General features: G+C 38.0%; 1 protein-coding gene across 1 annotated transcript in view; it reads right to left on the reverse strand.

The window, feature by feature from the left end:
• NAV3 (neuron navigator 3) overlaps positions 1 to 21,900 on the reverse strand; it is a 756,623-nt gene that overhangs the window by 191,407 nt on the left and 543,316 nt on the right. The window contains 1 exon segment of the mRNA XM_053716761.1: positions 7,903 to 8,038. Coding sequence (XP_053572736.1) covers positions 7,903 to 8,038 — 136 coding nt within the window.

The raw sequence follows: 21,900 nt of genomic DNA on the forward strand, positions 1-21,900 counted from the left end.
TCCCCATTGATGTCTATGGGGAAAGCGTGCACAAGAACGTCAAAGCAGCGCCTGGATTTTGTGCGGTATGGAGCTTAACGCAACCATATTGCACGCACAAGGCGGCTTTTTCAAAACTCGTAATGGCAGCGCTATGGAGGGTGAAATAACGCAACTTTTGTTGCGTTTGTTTCGCACCCTCTATAGCGAAAAACTTGTAATCTAGGTGATATATATAATAATATAGCTACTAACAGTTAAAGTCAGGTCTATAGCTGCTATACATTTCTGCTCCTGAGCTGGACGCAGACTTTAAATTTGCTGTTTATGACTGGCTTACTGTTTAGCATCAGGTTTGCATTGCCAATGCAGAGCCAACTAATTATGTATTTAAAATTCACAGTACGGAATTGGCAGGGCCAATGACTATATTAACTCAATGTTAGTTAGATGAGATAAGCTCCAATATGACATTAGAAAAGCTCACCTATATAGAGCTCTAAATTTTCCTTTATTTTATACATATAAAAACATAAAGAATAATCCTGACACAATAATTATGTATTTAACCCTTTTGCTGGCTATTTACAGAAAAGCAAAAGAGCAATAAGGAAATTAACATTTGTTTTTTTTTTGCTGTTTTATGTCCCATGTACTGTTCCCATTCTTATGCACACTCATAGGGGTCAATTTATTAAAGGCCGGACGGACATGATTCGCTGTAGTGAATCATGTCCGCCCAGCATTGCTAAATGCTGACAGCATTTAACATTACACAAGCATTTCTTGTGAAATGCTTGTGCAATGCCGCCCCCTGCACATTTGCGGCCAATTGGCAACTAGCAGGGGGTGTCAAGCATCCCGATCGGATCGGGATGATTGCAGTCTGCCACCTAAAAGGTGGTGGACAAGATGAGGAGCAGCGGACTTACGATCGCTGCTTCTTAACTTAGGTTTCAGGCGGACCTGAAACCTCGGGCGGAGCAAGCAGCATCGACTGCTTGATAAATCTCCCCCATAATCTCTCTTTCCTTCAAGTGCTTTACCCTCTTGCTCACACTTTCAGGCTCACATGCAGGCACTCTTCCCTCAATAAGGGCCTTGTGATCTAATGTTCTCTGCTCTGGCAAGATTATCTAAGAGGGGTTGTCAGTACTGTGAGGTCCATCAAGAATTTTTATAAAGACAAATTTTACATTGAGAGCTATTCCTCTCGCTGTTCTGGATGTGAAGGAGAGACACATACATTAAAACATAATATAAATAAAAAAAAGATTTCGCAAGCTCTCTCTCCATGCTGGTGTGTTCAGACCCTTAGACTTGCCTCAGACATTGTTCTCCTCTTATGCGCACCACCAGTTATGCTCCTCTCACACATACTGGGTGCTCTCCTACTGTTACACACCACCATGCACCCTCCTTTTCTTATACACAGACTCATGCACTCTTCCACCCTTTTATTACCCCAGCATTTGCACCTCAATTGAGACATGGACATTTTGCACCTTTGGAGGCATGGAACATTCTTTTTAGCTATTTTTATCTATCACCATGTACTCATAAATCTGCCAAGAATATGCAATGAAGCTGACATTTTCTAGAAACAAAAATATAAAACACTGATCTTTGAAGCTAATTCTTGAGTAAGAATTACTAAGAAGTAACCTGGAAAATTGTTTAAAATGGCATCCTCTATCTGAATCATGAAAGAAGGTTTCATGTCCCTTTAAAGCCAATTTCTCTTGTTAAGTGTATCCAGTCCACGGATCATCCATTACTTGTGGGATATTCTCCTTCCCAACAGGAAGTTGCAAGAGGATCACCCACAGCAGAGCTGCTATATAGCTCCTCCCCTCACTGCCATATCCAGTCATTCTCTTGCAACTCTCAACTAAGATGGAGGTCGTAAGAGGACTGTGGTGTTTTATACTTAGTTTATTTCTTCAATCAAAAGTTTGTTATTTTTAAATGGTACCGGAGTGTACTGTTTATCTCAGGCAGTATTTAGAAGAAGAATCTGCCTGCGTTTTCTATGATCTTAGCAGAAGTAACTAAGATCCTTTGCTGTTCTCACATATTCTGAGGAATGAGGTAACTTCAGAGGGGGAATAGCGTGCAGGTTTTCCTGTAATAAGGTATGTGCAGTTAAAATATTTTTCTAGGGATGGAATTTGCTAGAAAATGCTGCTGATACCGAAGTAATGTAAGTAAAGCCTTAAATGCAGTGATAGCGACTGGTATCAGGATTATTAATAGAGATACATACTCTTATAAAAGTGTATTTTAAAACGTTTGCTGGCATGTTTAATCCTTTTTTTACATATGTTTGGTGATAAAACTTATTGGGGCCTAGTTTTTTCCACATGGCTGGCTTGAATTTTGCCTAGAAACAGTTCCCTGAGGCTTCCCACTGTTGTACTATGAGTGGGAGGGGCCTATTTTAGCGTTTTTTTTGCACAGCAAAAATTACAGCCACAGACATCCAGCTTCTTCCTGCATGATCCAGGACTTCTCTGAAGGGCTCAAAAGGCTTCAAAAGTCGTATTGAGGGAGGTAAAAAGCCACAGTAGAGCTGTGGCAGTTGTGACTGTTTAAAAAACGTTTTTGTCATTTGTTATTCCGTTTTTGGTATTAAGGGGTTAATCATCCATTTGCAAGTGGGTGCAATGCTCTGCTAACTTATTACATACACTGTAAAAATTTTGTTAGTGTAACTGCATTTTTTCACTGTTATTTCAAAATTTGGGAAAATTTGTGTTTCTTAAAGGCGCAGTAATGTTTTTTATATTGCTTGTAAACTTGTTTTAAAGTGTTTTCCAAGCTTGCTAGTCTCATTGCTAGTCTGTTTAAACATGTCTGACACAGAGGAACCTACTTGTTCATTATGTTTGAAAGCCATGGTGGAGCCCCATAGGAGAATGTGTACTAAATGTATTGATTTCACCTTAAACAGTAAAGATCAGTCTTTATCTATAAAAGAATTGTCACCAGAGGGGTCTGTCGAGGGGAAGTTATGCCGACTAACTCTCCCCACGTGTCAGACCCTTCGCCTCCCGCTCAGGGGACGCACGCTAATATGGCGCCAATTACATCAGGGACGCCCATAGCGATTACCTTGCAGGACATGGCTGCAATCATGAATAATACCCTGTCAGAGGTATTATCTAGATTGCCTGAATTAAGAGGCAAGCGTGATAGCTCTGGGGTTAGGAGAGATACAGAGTGCGCAAATGCTGTTAGAGCCATGTCTGATACTGCGTCACAGTATGCAGAACATGAGGACGGAGAGCTTCAGTCTGTGGGTGACATCTCTGACTCGGGGAAACCTGATTCAGAGATTTCTAATTTTAAATTTAAGCTTGAGAACCTCCGTGTATTGCTTGGGGAGGTATTAGCTGCTCTTAATGACTGTAACACAGTTGCAATTCCAGAGAAATTGTGTAGGCTGGATAGATACTATGCGGTGCCGGTGTGTACTGACGTTTTTCCTATACCTAAAAGGCTTACAGAAATTATTAGCAAGGAGTAGGATAGACCCGGTGTGCCCTTTTCCCCACCTCCTATATTTAGAAAAATGTTTCCAATAGACGCCACTACACGGGACTTAGGGCAGACAGTCCCTAAGGTGGAGGGAGCAGTTTCTACTTTAGCAAAGCGTACCACTATCCCAGCTCCATTGAATGAAATTATTGACAAGCTTAGAACGCTTAAGCTAGCTAACTCATTTGTTTCTGATGCCATTGTTCATTTGACTAAACTAACGGCTAAGAATTCCGGATAGTGTAGGGCGCTATGGCTTAAATCCTGGTCAGCTGACGTGACTTCAAAATCTAAATTACTCAACATTCCTTTCAAGGGGCAGACCTTATTCGGGCCTGGCTTGAAGGAAATTATTGCTGACATTACTGGAGGCAAGGGTCATACCCTTCCTCAGGACAGGGCCAAATCAAAGGCCAAACAGTCTAATTTTCGTGCCTTTCGAAATTTCAAGGCAGGAGCAGCATCAACTTCCTCCGCTTCAAAACAAAAGGGAACTGTTGCTCATTCCAGATAGGTCTGGAAACCTAACCAGTCCTGGAACAAGGGCAAGCAGGCCAGAAAGCCTGCTGCTGCCCCCAAGACAGCATGAAGGAACGGCCCCCTATATGGAAACGGATCTAGTGGGGGTCAGACTTTCTCTCCTCGCCCAGGCGTGGGCAAGAGATGTTCAGGATCCCTGGGCGTTGGAGATCATATCTCAGGGATATCTTCTGGACTTCAAAGCTTCTCCTCCACAAGGGAGATTTCATCTTTCAAGGTTATCAGCAAACCAGATAAAGAAAGAGGCATTCCTAAGCTGTGTGCAAGACCTCCTAGTAATGGGAGTGATCCATCCAGTTCCGCGGACGGAACAAGGACAGGGATTTTATTCAAATCTGTTTGTGGTTCCCAAGAAAGAGGGAACCTTCAGACCAATCTTGGATCTAAAGATCTTAAACAAATTCCTCAGAGTTCCATCATTCAAAATGGAAACTATTCGGACCATCCTACCCATGATCCAAGAGGGTCAGTACATGACCACAGTGGACTTAAAGGATGCCTACCTTCACATACCGATTCACAAAGATCATCATCGGTTCCTAAGGTTTGCCTTTCTAGACAGGCATTACCAATTTGTAGCTCTTCCCTTCGGGTTGGCCACTGCCCCGAGAATTTTTACAAAGGTTCTGGGCTCACTTCTGGCGGTTCTAAGACCGCGAGGCATAGCGGTGGCTCCGTATCTAGACGACATCCTGATACAGGCATCAAGCTTTCAAATTGCCAAGTCTCATACAGAGATAGTTCTGGCATTTCTGAGGTCGCATGGGTGGAAAGTGAACGTGGAAAAGAGTTCTCTATCACCACTCACAAGAGTCTCTTTCCTAGGGACTCTTATAGATTCTGTAGAGATGAAAATTTACCTGACGGAGTCCAGGTTATCAAAACTTCTAAATGCTTGCCGTGTCCTTCATTCCATTCCACGCCCATCAGTGGCTCAGTGCATGGAAGTAATCGGCTTAATGGTAGCGGCAATGGACATAGTGCCATTTGCGCGCCTGTATCTCAGACCGCTGCAATTATGCATGCTAAGTCAGTGGAACGGGGATTACTCAGATTTGTCCCCTCTACTAAATCTGGATCAAGAGACCAGAGATTCTCTTCTCTGGTGGCTATCTCGGGTCCATCTGTCCAAGGGTATGTCCTTTCGCAGGCCAGATTGGACGATTGTAACAACAAATGCCAGCCTTCTAGGTTGGGGTGCAGTCTGGAACTCCCTGAAGGCTCAGGGATCGTGGAGTTAAGAGCAATATTCAATGCTCTTTTAGCTTGGCCTCAGTTAGCAACCCTGAGGTTCATCAGATTTCAGTCAGACAACATCACGATTGTGGCTTACATCAACCATCAAGGGGGAACCAGGAGTTCCCTAGCGATGTTAGAAGTCTCAAAGATAATTCGCTGGGCAGAGTCTCACTCTTGCCACCTGTCAGCGATCCACATCCCAGGTGTGGAGAACTGGGAGGCGGATTTTCTAAGTCGTCAGACTTTTCATCCGGGGGAGTGGGAACTCCATCCGGAGGTGTTTGCTCAACTGGTCCATCGTTGGGGCAAACCAGAACTGGATCTCATGGCGTCTCGCCAGAACGCCAAGCTTCCTTGTTACGGATCCAGGTCCAGGGACCCAGGAGCGACGCTGATAGATGCTCTAGCAGCTCCTTGGTTCTTCAACCTGGCTTATGTGTTTCCACCGTTTCCTCTGCTCCCTCGACTGATTGCCAAAATCAAACAGCAGAGAGCATCGGTGATTCTGATAGTGCCTGCGTGGCCACGCAGGACCTGGTATGCAGACCTAGTGGACATGTCATCTCTTCCACCATGGACTCTGCCTCTGAGGCAGGACCTTCTAATACAAGGTCCTTTCAATCATCCAAATCTAATTTCTCTGAGACTGACTGCATGGAGATTGAACGCTTGATTCTATCAAGGCGTGGCTTCTCCGAGTCAGTCATTGATACCTTAATACAGGCTCGGAAGCCTGTCACCAGGAAAATCTACCATAAGATATGGCGTAAATATCTTTATTGGTGTGAATCCAAGAGTTACTCATGGAGTAAGGTTAGGATTCCTAGGATATTGTCCTTTCTCCAAGAGGGTTTGGACAAAGGCTTATCAGCTAGTTCTTTAAAAGGACAGATCTCTGCTCTGTCTATTCTTTTGCACAAGCGTCTGGCAGAAGTTCCAGACGTCCAGGCATTTTGTCATGCTATGGTTAGGATTAAGCCTGTGTTTAAAACTGTTGCTCCCCCGTGGAGCTTAAACTTGGTTCTTAAAGTTCTTCAGGGAGTTCCGTTTGAACCCCTTCATTCCATTGATATTAAACTTTTATCTTGGAAAGTTCTGTTTTTGATGGCTATTTCCTCGGCACGAAGAGTCTCTGAGTTATCTGCCTTACATTGTGATTCTCCTTATCTGATTTTTCATTCAGACAAGGTAGTTCTGCGTACCAAACCTAGGTTTTTACCTAAGGTGGTTTCTAACAGGAATATCAATCAAGATATTGTTGTTCCATCATTGTGTCCTAATCCTTCTTCAAAGAAGGAACGTCTTTTGCATAATCTGGACGTAGTCCGTGCCTTGAAGTTTTACTTACAGGCTACTAAAGATTTTCGTCAAACATCTGCCCTGTTTGTCGTTTACTCTGGACAGAGGAGAGGTCAAAAAGCTTCGGCAACCTCTCTCTCCTTTTAGCTTCGGAGCATAATACGCTTAGCCTATGAGACTGCTGGACAGCAGCCACCTGAAAGGATTACAGCTCATTCTACTAGAGCTGTGGCTTCCACCTGGGCCTTTAAAAATGAGGCCTCTGTTGAACAGATTTGCAAGGCTGCGACTTGGTCTTCGCTTCACACCTTTTCAAAATTTTACAAATTTGACACTTTTGCTTCTTCGGAGGCTGTTTTTGGGAGAAAGGTTCTACAGGCAGTGGTTCCTTCCGTTTAAGTTCCTGCCTTGTCCCTCCCATCATCCGTGTACTTTAGCTTTGGTATTGGTATCCCACAAGTAATGGATGATCCGTGGACTGGATACACTTAACAAGAGAAAACATAATTTATGCTTACCTGATAAATTTATTTCTCTTGTAGTGTATCCAGTCCACGACCGCCCTGTCCTTTTAAGGCAGGTCTAAATTTTAATTAAACTACAGTCACCACTGCACCCTATGGTTTCTCCTTTCTCGTCTTGTTTCGGTTGAATGACTGGATATGGCAGTGAGGGGAGGAGCTATATAGCAGCTCTGCTGTGGGTGATCCTCTTGCAACTTCCTGTTGGGAAGGAGAATATCCCACAAGTAATGGATGATCCGTGGACTGGATACACTACAAGAGAAATAAATTTATCAGGTAAGCATAAATTATGTTTTCTGAATGGGTATATTGATGTGTACCTTTAGGAAATGCACAATGGTATGGAGTTAGATTGGGTCTGGGGAGCCTGACAACTAAAATATGTCATTTTTGTTCATTTATAAATTATCACATATAACCTAATTATACTGACAGAAGTACAGAGGACCTATATAGACAGAAAATATTCTATGATGAAACGAGAAATGAAAGAGAATAACACAACTACCTTGAGACTGCCACTCATCGCGCATGCACAAGCACGGTTACACATACACCCAAATGAACACAATTGTTAAATCACTGTTGTTTTAGCTTACCATGCTGCAATGCTAAATAAAATAAAAAAACATGGGAACTTTTATTAACTTTTAATTTTACCTCCTTGTAAGAACTAGCAAATAACTGCAAATCAAATATTTTGGCAATGACATCTTAAAATGTCATATTGTGCATACATATTTTTTTCCATATGATTAACACTGGAATGAAATACACTTACCTGCTTTTGACTACTTTTTCTAGGGGAAACAATGTTTGAATAGGAACTGATGGATGATGTTGTATTTAGGTCATCCGTACTGAGGTTATCAAGGGTGTCACTAAGGCCACTGCTAGCGGAACTGCTGTCATCCCAACTACAAGTAAAACAAATAATACACTGTAATGTTTCATTATTATTTTCACTAAGATTTTTTTTTTATTGGTAATGGTGAATATTTTTCTGCTGGAGAGATCCCCAGTTAACCATGATAAATATTGCAACCAATGGGTTAACAACAAAACATCTCTGTAAAATTTGAAAGTTCAAGAACAGCGCTTGACAGTCAGATTTGAATAAAAAAAACTTTAAGAAATATTTTGCAACCATGTGTTAACAACAATGCATCTTAACAATAAAGGATTTGTCTGAAAAATTTGAGAGTTCGAAAACGGCACTTGACATTCACATAATAGAAAAAAAAGAAAAAGATAATAGAAAGTGAGAGGGAGATTGCATCTGGGAATAACAGTTGAAACAGCGTGTGAGTAATTCCAAGGTTGATCCAGTACTTAAATAGTTATAGCCTGTAATGCTTTGCACTACTGAATGGATAGTTCAGTTTGCCTATCTGTAGCCCATAGCAACCACAAACAGAACATCCCTGAAAGCTGCATTCAGCAGAGGGATTCTAATTATCAAATGACCTTGATATTAAGGAAAGGAGAATTGTACAGCATCATATGAGGTTATATACTCTCTATGTATGTGTTCTAAACAACCAATTACTCATATATATATTTTTAACTCCCACAATGAATAATTAAAGCATAACAACAAAGAATGATTTAATATGCAAATAATAAAATAACATTTGTTTTTAGCCACAGGAATCAGGTGAATGCCCCATAAGGTCCTGTGTTTCTGTTAAACCGTTTAAATCTGAACTAAAAATCTGATTGCTTCCAAGAATACCGTTCTTCTAAATTGCCTTCATTCATCAAAGACATTGAAAATCCTCTGCAACCATTTATTTTGTACCAAAGGTCTCTTGAAATAAGGTTGCATTTATTTAATATGACAAATGAGCGTGCTGAAAAAGAAACCGTTCCCATCAGTAACAAAGAGAGAGAGTACATGTTTTAAATAAGTAAAGTTTCATGTACACAATTTTAAACAATTACAAATTACTTTGCAAGTGAAATACATCATTTTTTTGTAGTAATAAGCTAAGTAACACAGCAAGATACCGGTAGTAGGTAGAACACATCAGTGTGTTTATACTGAAAGTATGAATTGATATTCCCCAGTTTTATATTACACACAGCATCTTTCCTCAATCACTTCCAGTCCCTGTTGCTCTGTCAGGGTTTCTAACTCCCCAGTTGATGGCCAGCTCCTTTTCTGACAGAATAATGTCACCTCTCAAGGGGCAAATAACTGCAGTGACAGGTCTTGAAATAACATGTGGCACACAGTATAGAGTATATTAGCATTATACAAGTGGTAGTGAACAGACATAAAGGTTTTATTAATTGTTTTTTTTTTTGTTTCTGCATGACAGGAAGGAAACACATTTTTCCTAGGGAAAAACAAAACACTAAACTGTACTATTAATTAACAGTATGTTATGTTAGCTAAGAGGTTATTATCTACTGCAAAACAAATGCTACTTAATCTAAAGGTAACAGACATGTATTTGTGTTTTACAGTTAAAGTGATGATAAACACTGGGAGATTGTCATATAAAATTCTTAATTATGCATTATAAAACAACATTGCAACATACAGTACTTTCATTATTTATGTTGCCCCCTTTTCCTGTCATTTAAGTCTCAAAACTGGGGAGTTTCTAGTCCTGAAAACTGAAAAAGCATGTGTTATACTTAACAAGCCTAACCCTGCCACGTATCTGCATCTCGTTTGCAGTCTGTTATTGTATCACTTCTGCTGAAGCCAAAATATAGTGATTTTGTTTGTAAACACAATGGGCCAGATTACAAGGGGAGCATTATTTAACGCTCACACTCAAGCTTTAACTGTACTAGAAGTAAGATTTTTGCGCACTTCGGCTACCGCTTGTATTACAAGTTGGAATAAAACTGTTTTTGCTCACACACTAAACCGACAAGGGTAAAAAGCCGAACTCAGAATATTTTGCATGATAACCTAATCCCCCATAGAAGTCAATGGAAAAAACAACAACCTACTTGCATGCATATTCTCAAGTGTGCTAACCCTACATGAAATTATAAATATTTCACATTCGAATGTTCTTCAAATAGAAGAATATGTTATATTTATACATAAACACACATTTCTACATATAACATGGTATTTTGGTACAATAGATATCTATACCTATATACATGATTATATATAGGTATAGACATATACATATACTGTATATACAGATACAGTGCCCACCAACTAATATTGGCACCACTGTGAACATTTGTCTTTATTGTTTAGCCTTTTGATCTTTTGTTTAAAAAATACACAAAAATACTCTGCTCTCATGGATATCAAATTGCAAAAACAACACAGGTTTTTATATATATATATATATATATATATATATATATATATATATATATATATATATATATATATATATATATATATATATATATATATAAAACACCTTTGTTAAATATATGTGTGGCACAATTATTGGCACCCCTAAGAATTTATATGAGAAAAATATATTTGAAGTATATTCCCATTGATATTAAGAGGTAGCCATATGGAAAAGTACCTCATGCCCCCGGTTAAATATGGTGGTGGCTCGTTAATGTTTTGGGGCGTTTTTTCTGCCAGAGGACCTGGATATTTTGTTAGGATACATGGCATCATTGACTCTATTGAATATAAACAGATATTATATGAACACCTGACTGCCTCTGCCAGAAAGCTTAAAATGGTCCGTGATTGGATCTTTCAGCAGGACAATGATCCAAAACATACATCAAAATCAACACAAAAATGGTTTACTCATCACAAAATCAAGGTCCTGCCATGGCCATCCCAGTCCCCTGACATGAACCCCATAGAAAACCTGTGGGGTGAACTGAAAATGTGAGTCCACCAGCATCAAACTCCAAATTTGAAGGATCTGGAGAGATTCTGTATGGAGGAATGGTCTGAGATCCCCTGTTGTGTATTATCCAACCTCATCAGGCATTATAGGAGAAGACTCAGAGCTGTTATCTTGGCAACGGGAGGGAGGTAGCACAAAGTATTGACTAAAAGGGTGCCAATAATTGTGCCACACACACATATATATATATATATATATATATATATATATATATATATATATATATATATATATATATATATATATATATATATATATATATATATTATAAACCTGTGTTGAGTTTGCAGTTGTTTGATATCCATGAGATGATATCCATGATGTGTATTTTTATTTATCAAAAGTCTAAGCAATAAAGACAATTTTTCACAGCCTTCTTTGGACATATTTAACCAAGGGTGCCAATATTAGTGGAGAGCACCGTATATATAGGAATATCTATTTATAAATACATATAACATATTCTGTTATGTACAGAACATTGGACTATAACAAATTTAAAGTAAATACACAGTATAACACTTTATTAAAATGAATATTGTATAAATATGATTTTTTACATGTTTACATCGACTTAAAGGGACATGACACCCACATTTTGTCTTTCATGATTTAGAAAGAGAATGCAATTTTAAACATCTTTCTAATTAACTTATATTATCTAATTTGTTTTATTCTCTTGATATTCTTTGCTGAAAAGCATATCTAGATATGCTCAGTAGCTGCTGATTGGTTGCTGCACATAGAAGCCTCGTGTGATTGGCTCACCATGTGCATTTCTTTTTCTTCAACTAAGGATATCTAAAAATGGAAGCAAAATAAATAATAGAAGTAAATTGTAATGTTGTTTAAATTTCTATTCTCTATCTGAATCATGAAAGAAAGATTTTGGGTTTAGTGGCCCTTTAACTACAAAGGACTCCAATGCACTTATATAAATGTCTATATATGTGTACATATGTATTTATATGTGTATATATCTCTGTATATACACATAAAAATATATAAATGCATATGTACACATATATATATTTATATATACAGTAAATATATATATATATATATATATACATGCACTCACACACATATATATATACTGTATATATATATATATATATATATATATATATATATATATATATATATATATATATATATATATATATATATATATATATATATATATATATATATATATATATATATAGGCATGTATATGTATGTATCTCAATGTTAAAGCCCTTTGCCTGCTTTTTTTTTTTTTAAGACCTGAGACCTCATGTCTTTAAGCCCTTATATTATTTTTGTGCAATATTTTTTAAATAATTTTTATTAGACGGTGTTATTATGAGTATAACTGTACTTTGTATTGTAGTGATGTGTTTTGTGCCACTATTTTGTTTTGCAAAACAGTTAACTTAACCAATGCTCTGAGGTGCATTAACTTCAATTGTGCTCAAGCGATTGTGATTCGCCTCCAAACAAGAAAAGTGTACTCTGTGGCAAGAAGGTCCAGATTGTTAAGTTGTTTCAATTTGTCAACATAATTAAGAGCTGACTGAAACATTGCCAGTTTTGATTTGACGCTTATAATTTCAAATGGCCTTTTTAATTTCATGCTATTTGCATTAATATTAGACTGAACATTCTGAGGTATATAGTGTCCCTTTTCCAGATATGAGTGCATTTATGAGATAGAGGTGCTGGAAACCTCGATCTATGTTTAATTCCATATGTTTATCACACATTTGTGTTTTACACATGAGTTTAAAAAGAAAAATGGCAGCTTCTGTTGTGAAGAAATACAGAATACAAATGTTCTTAAATAAAAAAAATACCACATCTCCCTGACTATGGATGGATTTAATATATGCCAAAGCTCTTTACAGATCACATGCACAGTTTTGGCAAATCTTAAAAATATAAATAAAATAACCTGGGACTAATGCGCTAGTAAAATATATGTAAAATAAATTAAAAATGACAAATATTTAAACATTCTAGTTGTACTGAACTGACACCATTTTGTTAAGAGAAAGGAATCAATATAGAAATTACATTAAAGGGATATGAAACCCAAAAAGGTTCTTTTGTGATTGAGTTATCAAATTAGCTTTGAGCCCATGATATTCTGTGTTGAAGGGATACCTAGGTAGGCACCTGGCGCACTACATGGCAGGAAATAGTGCTGCCATTTAGTGCTTTTGCAAATGGATAACATTGTAGCAATACTGCTGCCATATAGTGTTCCAGAAATGGGCTGGCTCCTAAGCATACGTCCCTGCTTTTCAACAAAAGATACCAAGAGAATGACGAAAATTTGATAATAGAAGTAAATTAGAAAGTTGTTTAAAATTGCATGTTCTATCTGAATCATGAAAGAAAAAAAAATTGTATTTCATATCTCTTTAACCCCTTAACGACCGAGGACGTGCAGGGTACGTCCTCAAAAAAAAGGCAGTTAATGCCTGAGAACGTACCCTGCACGTCCTCGGTGTGGAAAGCAGCTGGAAGCGATCCTGCTCGCTTCCAGCTGCTTTCCGGTTATTGCAGTGATGCCTCGATATGGAGGCATCCTGCAATAACCCCCCTTGGCCATCCGATGCAGAGAGAGCCACTCTGTGGCCCTCTCTGCACCGGACATCGATGGCCGGTATCGTTGGTGGGTGGGAGCTTACGTGGGAGGCGGGGTGGCGGCCATCGGTGCGCTATGTGGAGTGGAGGGGGGCGGGATCGGGGGGCGGGAGCTACGGGGGCGCGCACGGGAGCGCGCGCGTGCACGGGGGTGGTGGGCGGGCGCGTGCACGGGGCGGGAGCGGGTGGGAACCGCTACACTACAGAAAAAAAAAAAGTTAAAAAGTAAAAAAAAAAAAAACTTAAATGCAATCTAAGGGTTTTGGAAGGGGTTGGGGGTTGGTCTCGGTGGGGGGGGGAAAGCTACACTACAGAAAAGGGAATTTAAAAAAAAAAAAGGCTCATTTTGTTACAAAACTGGGTACTGGCAGACAGCTGCCAGTACCCAAGATGGCGCCCATTATTGCAGAGGGGAAGGGTTAGAGAGCAGTATGGTGGGGGATCAGTGAGGTTGGGGTCTAAGGGGGGATCCTACACATCAGCATATGTAAATATGCTTTTTTTTTTAAAAAAAAAAAGGGCCAAATACCTTTTATTTTAGTACTGGCAGAGTTTCTGCCAGTACTTAAGATGGCGGGGACAATTGTGGGGTGGGGGAGGGAAGAGAGCTGTTTGGGAGGGATCAGGGGGTCTGATGTTTCAGGTGGGAGGCTGAGCTCTACACTAAAGCTAAAATTAACCCTGCAAGCTCCCTACAAGCTACATAATTAACCCCTTCACTGCTAGCCATAATACACGTGTGATGCGCAGCGGCATTTAGAGGCCTTCTAATTACCAAAAAGCAATGCCAAAGCCATATATGTCTGCTATTTCTGAACAAAGGGGATCCCAGAGAAGCATTTACAACCATTTGTGCCATAATTGCAGAAGGTGTTTGTAAATAATTTCAGTGAGAAACCTAAAATTGAGAAAAAATTAACGTTTCTTTTAATTTGATCGCATTTAGCGGTGAAATGGTGGCATGAAATATACCAAAATTGGCCTAGATCAATACTTGGGGTTGTCTACTACACTACACTAAAGCTAAAACTACCCCAAAAAGCTCCCTACATGCTCCCTAATTAACCCCTTCACTGCTGGGCATAATACACGTGTGGTGCGCAGTGGCATTTAGCGGCCTTCTAATTACCAAAAAGCAACACCAAAGTCATATATGTCTGCTATTTCTGAACAAAGGGGATCCCAGAGAAGAATTTACAACCATTTATGCCATAATTGCACAAGCTGTTTGTAAATAATTTAAGTTAGAAACCAAAAGTTTGTGAAAAAATTTGTGAAAAGTGAACAATTTTTTCTATTTGATTGCATTTGGCGGTGAAATGGTGGCATGAAATATACCAAAATGGGCCTAGATCAATACTTTGGGTTGTCTACTAAAAAAAAATATATACATGTCAATGGATATTCAGAGATTCCTGAAAGATATCAGTGCTCTAATGTAACTATCGCTAATTTTGAAAAGAAATGGTTTGGAAATAGCAAAGTGCTACTTGTATTTATGGCCCTATAGTTTACAAAAAAAGCAAAGAACATGTAAACATTGGGTATTTCTAAACTCAGGACAAAATTTAGAAACTATTTAGCATGGGTGTTTTTTGGTGGTTGTAGATGTGTAACAGATTTTGGGGGTCAAAGTTAGAAAAAGTGTGTTTTTTTCCATTTTTTCCTCATATTTTATAATTTTTTTTATAGTAAATTATAAGATATGATGAAAATAATGGTATCTTTAGAAAGTCCATTTAATGGCGAGAAAAACGGTATATAATATGTGTGGGTACAGTAAATGAGTAAGAGGAAAATTACAGCTAAACACAAACACCTCAAAAATGTAAAAATAGCCTTGGTCCCAAACGGACAGAAAATGGAAAAGTGATGTGGTCATTAAGGGGTTAACAAGACAATTTTTATTAGGTATTGTTGTTATTTTAAGATTTCTATTTCACAGAAAAATGACTGATATACTGAATAAAGATCACTCCAGTACATGGGTAAAATGTCTCGCTACCACACAGAAAAGTGTACGTAGTACATGGAAAACTGCCATGTAATAAGCAGAAGATTGGCTGTAAACACAGAAAGGCTGCCAGACGATTATTTTTCTGTTCCAAGAACCATTATAAAGGTTAGAATTCTACTGTGAAACAATGGGAGTTCAACAAGACCTTTTTATAGCCTGTAATGTACTTTACAGTTAGTTATTCTGCACTTGAACCTGCTATACTCGCTGCCAATACTCACCCTTAGTGGTTTCAAGTTAAAGTGCTAAGTCATAGTCATTTATTTAAAAAGTTAGTTTTGGAAGCTTGTTTCGCATTCGTTTGCAAGATAAATAGTTAATACTTTAAATCAAAAAGTATGTTTCACTACAATTCAAAGAAGAGTTATTAACCCCTTCATTGTTTGAGCTGCCATAGGCACTGGGAAATCTGCTGCTCCACCCCCCTTAAAAAAGCTCCCTCCTCCAGCAATTTCAGCTGTTATTTGCCACTTTTCTTTCTTACAACCAACGGACAGGGACACAAGAAGGAGCCATACACCCCAAGCAGACAACCTCAAAGGGCTAGATTACGAGTGGTGCACTAACAGTTATGTGCAAGTGATAAGGGGTTTATCACTGCTGTTTGCGTGCAGCTGAAGTAGAATGCCTATTACAAGTTGAAAGTAAACTCGCTCGAGCACAATTGATTTTAACGTGCGACTTCAGAGCTCTTATTAACTGTTATGGTCGAATAAAAAAGTTGCACAAAACACATCATGAATACATTTAAAAGTATAGTTACACTCATAATAACACTTTCTAATAAAAACTATTAAACAAATTGCAATAAAAAGTTATAAGGGCTCAAAGATATAAGGTGTTAGGATATGGTGCAAAGATATAGGCGTTAGGGGAAAAAAGGGACTACAAAGGGCTTTAACATGGAGATAGAGTGTGTATATATGTATGTATATATATATATATATATATATATATAGGTTTGTATGTGTGTACATATGTATTTATATGTGTATATTTGCATTTACTGACATATATACACATATAAACACAAACACATATGTATACAGATACAGAGCCCTCCACTAATATTGACACCCTTGGCAAATATGAGCATAGAATGCTGTGAAAATTTGTCTTTATTGTTTAGCCTTTTGCTCTTTTGTTAAAACAATACACAAAAATATTCTGTTCTCATGGATATCAAATTGCAAAAACAACACAGGTTTATATAAATGGAATATAAAAGGAATGTAGGCTGCACATGCAGCCAAAAGAAGTCACCTGGATGCAGCGAAACAGGTGGATTCTTTCCCCACCCTGCCATTTTCGGAATCCAAGGTGGATTCTTTCACTACCCTGCCATTTTCGGAATCCACCGGGATGCAGCGAAGGCAAACGGAGAATTACAAAAAAAAAAACGCCCACAATAAATATTTTTAAAAAAAACTAACTGTCCGTAATAAGTAATAAAAAAAAACCTAACCTCCCGCATGAAGTATTGAGAAAAAAAAATACCTAATAAAATTATTAACCCCTAAATCTGCCAACCACAACATCGCAAACTACCTAATACATCTATTAACCCCTAATCTGTCAAACCCCTGCAACGCATTAAACCTAATTTACCTATTAACTCCTAAACTGCCAACCCCCACAATGCAAAAAACTAATTTAATGACTAAGCCCCCTAACCTAACACCCCTAAATTAACCCCATAGTTACATAAAAAATACATTACAATTAAAATTAAATTAAAAAAGGCTAACATTACAAAAAATAACACTATCCAAAATAAAAAAAATTAAACCTAATCCCTATGAAAATAAAAAGCCCCCCCAAAATAAAAACACCACCTAATCTAAGAATAAACTACCAATAGCAATTAAAAGGGCATTTTGTAGGGCATTGTCCTAAATAAATCAGCTCTTTTACATTAAAAATAAACAAAGTCCCCCCTAACAGTAAAACTCCCAACCAACAAACCCCCCAAAATAAAAAAAAACTAACACTAATAAACCTACACTACCCTTTGCCCCTAAAAGGGCATTTGTATGGGCATTCAAATCTTTTTAACTGCCCTTAAAAGGGCATTCAGCTCTATTGCAAAGTGCCCTATAACCCCTAATCTAACCCCCCCCCAAAAAAAAAATAACACTTTTTTATTGACTGATTTATATTATTGTTCACTTGTGTTAAGATCTTATCCCTGGGAAACATTTTGTTTTAGGTTTGTGCGACTTGTTGGGTGTTTTTACCACTTTCATGCTCCATTGAAGTCTATGGGGAAATATGTTTAAAACGTGGTCACGATATTCTAATTTCAGCTTTGGATTAGCACATGAGCAAAAACTTTTTACTTTGAACTTGTAATACGTGTGGTACCTGACACCCAAAAAACAAAGGTCGAGCACAGCTAACACACAAACGAGAGCAAAAAATAGTGCTCCACTCATAATCTAGACCAAAATTTGCTGCCTACCTTAAATTTTGCTGCCTCAAACACAGGCCAAAACATGTAATTGGCTCCTTAGTATCCACCGAAGGCTACAGCTATTAATATGCATTCATCACAGCCCTTTGTGGAGGCCACGCAGATAAAGTGACAAGATGAAGCTAGATGAGATAGATAAAGAGATAACCCTTGCTACAGGTCCGATATGTACAGGAAAAAAGGACTACATAACCCACACTGCAGTGGGGTGCTGACTACTACAGTTGAACAAAGCAGCTCAATTAGAACAAAAAGGCAATTACAGTTACATTCAAATGGTAAACAATAAAATATGAAAACTTTATTGGCACCTTAAAAATACTACAAAAGTGAGGATATTCCCAGATAAATGGGCTAGACCTGAAAATCTTCAAGAGACATTATATTTAAAACAAGCATAAATATGAAAGAGCAACAAGTAAATATTAAGTAAATAAAAGTGAAAGCTGATTGAAAATAAATTGAAACCTGCATGAAAGTAATTTGTGTGTACAATATAAAATCAACTGATAAGGACTGATAAGGACATTTCTTAGAACCCATATTGGTTATGGATAGTGATAAACAAGAATGAGAAAAATTATTTTTTAGACAGAATGTAAGAATCTTCTTTTATTTTATTTATTTTTGGTATTTTAAAATACCAACTTTTAAATAGAACAAAAATATGCTTTAATACATCTTTAATTTTTATAAATATCACTTTCTAGCATAGTTGCTCACACAAATATAGTAAGGCCATTCAGACATGCTCATGTATTTATTAGGCCCTTGTCTACAGTGCCCAATGCCAAGGCTCAAATAAAGTACATCTGTATGAGGTTTTGAAGTACAAAGCGAAAAAGGCTAACCAAATGTTTCAAATTGTTTTAGCAGCAGTAAAATGATTGGTTTTCAGTTTAGTAGCAGACAACAATATTACATTCACTTTGCTCTTCAGCAAATCAAAACATAAAATAACAAAATTATAAATGTCAGAAAAAGAAAACATAAAAATATATAATGAAATAAAATTCTACCCCAAATTATTCACTCAGACCAGGCAGGATTTGTGCCTGGTCGTGAGGCCAGAGACAACACCATTAGGACCCTTCAATTAATAGAGCACGCTAAACACACAAATACGGACATGGTAGTTATATCCACAGACGCGGAGAAAGCGTTTGATCGCCTAAATTGGGAATTCTTATTCGCCACTTTGAGGGAGGTGGGGTTGGGAGAGGGAATACTTCGCAGAATCCAAAGTCTTTATGAAGCACCCACGGCAACAACATGGTCTCAGATCCTTTCACGATATATAATGGAACTAGGGAGGGCTGCCCGCTTTCACCCATATTATTCATTATCAGTATGGAAGTCTTAGCTCAACGAATAAGATTAAATCCACTAATTTCAGAGATTAAAATTGGCCCACTAGAGTATAAACTCTCACTATATGTTGATGATATTCTTTTTACTCTTTCCTCCCCCCAATCCTCAGTACAGATAGTCTTACAAGAACTCAAACAGTTTGGAGAATTCTCCAATTTCAGAATTAATGAACAGAAATCTGAAATCCTGAACATCTCCTTCCCAGCATCAGAATTCCAATTGCTTCTACAAACCTGCCCCCTCAAACAACAGCCGAAAGCGATAAAATATTTAGGGATACACCTTACTCCAAATGCGAAATCTCTTCTAGATCTTAACTTCACTAGTCTCCTTAACACAGTAACGATTGATTTAAAGGCCTGGAAAGATTGTGCCTTTTCATGGTGGGTTAGGCTCCAAATCTTAAAAATGAACATTCTTCCTAGATTATTATATGCTATCCAGGCTGTCCCAATCACTTCACCACAGAGCTTTCTCACACAGGCACAGCGCGCCTTAAACTCCTTTGTATGAGGAAACATAAAGCCCAGAGTTAAAAAATCAACTATGTTCCGACCAGTCAGAGAAGGAGGCTTGGGACTGCCTAACCTAGAAGCATATTACCAAGCCACATGTTTACAGATAATCATAGAATGGCACAGAAATAGTGATTCTAAGGCTTGGATCCCAATGGACTCACATATTCTGCAATCCCCATCCCCGGGTGCCTTATGCTGGGTAGCGGGCCAAAACCGTCCTTCCTGGCTGAATGCGTACCCTCTTTTGCACCATGTATTTGAGCTATGGGACTCTCTTATTAAAAAAACATCCAGGAATTTCAACACTGAGATCCCCCATGTCCCCCATCTCCCCGAATGCCGAATTACTGGGAGGTATAACGTTTGATCTACTTCATCTGACTAATTGGGAGATGGGATACACAGTACCATTATATACAATGACCAGAGACGGTAAACTCAAAAATAGATCAGAATTAACAGAAGTACTGGGAGGGGCTTTTATTAAATGGCTAATATACAACCAGATGCACCATTTCTTACACACTCATCCATTTAAGCAGTCTTTCATAAGAAAACTAACCCCATTTGAACAAGTATGCTCAGGGAATCTTCCAGTACAACACACACTATCTTGGGCGAGAAAACTCCTAGCTAAAGCCCAGAACTCGAAACACCTAGACTATACTGAACGGTGGCACAGAGACTTTAATAAAACGCTTACTGACACTGAATGGAAACACATCTTTAATAATACAAGGAAGTCCTTTTCTTCCACAAGATTCTTAGAGACAAATCACAAACTATTGACCAGATGGTATTTGACACCAGCTAGACTGAAAAGCATTTTTCGAGCTTCCTCAGACTTGTGTTGGAGAGGATGTGGGAGAAGGGGGACGTTGATACACATTTGGTGGGAATGTCCAAAGCTGAAACCTTTTTGGGAGAACATCCAAAATATTATAAAACTCATATTGGGACAGAGGAAACAATACCAACTTGACCCAACGACAGCACTACTTAATCTATTACCTGTATGTAAATGTAGATTGCAACTGCGACTAATTAAACTGACTTTGAATTCCGCTAGATCCTTAATAGCTAAACTTTGGAAGTCACAGTCCTGCCCGATGGTGATTAGTTGGACTACCCACATGACTGACACATTGAGGTTAGAAGAATATGGTTACTTTAAAGCTAATAAACTGGAATTTTTCCATGATCAAAAATTTATTTTGGAGGATATTCAACATGATCGACAAATTGACATAAGGAGCTATACACAGGACTCTGGGGTAACATGAGGAGTTATTACCTGCATTTGAACTTACTGAGGAAATCAAAAGTGGTGATCTTGCCTCCGCCCATTATTCTCACTTTCATTTTCATTCTCCTCTTTCCCATGCCTAATCCCTAGACCAACACACTAATTATTTTATATATACATAAGGATTGGTTTGAAGGGTATGGGAGGAGCTAAAGATGTATACAATTAATTTTTTTTTGCTTTGAGAGATTCAACATAGTTATAGTTATTAAGTTTATTTGTTATTTCTGTGATACTGTTTATCACGGACTAATTTAACTTTTGTCTTTTTGGTTAACCACTGCGAGTCCACTGTTATCAGGAAGGAACACTTTGGACATTCAGATTGAATAGACTTTGCAGCTGGTTGTGATTTACCACGTTACAATGTGATGATCTGTACTATCTTGAAAATAATTGTACTGTAACAGCATTGTTGTTTCATTGTATCAAATATATAAACAATATAATAATAAAAAAAGAATAAATATAAAAAATATACATATATAATGAAAAATGATTCCATACGGAGCACAAGCATATGAGTTAAAAGGTTTAACCAATGAGACATGTAGCATTTGCAGCATATGTTGAAGATTGTCTTTCTTTCATCTAATTTGC

Source organism: Bombina bombina, chromosome 6 (assembly GCF_027579735.1).
Source record: "Bombina bombina isolate aBomBom1 chromosome 6, aBomBom1.pri, whole genome shotgun sequence".
In the NCBI taxonomy this organism is placed as follows: Eukaryota; Metazoa; Chordata; class Amphibia; order Anura; family Bombinatoridae; genus Bombina; species Bombina bombina.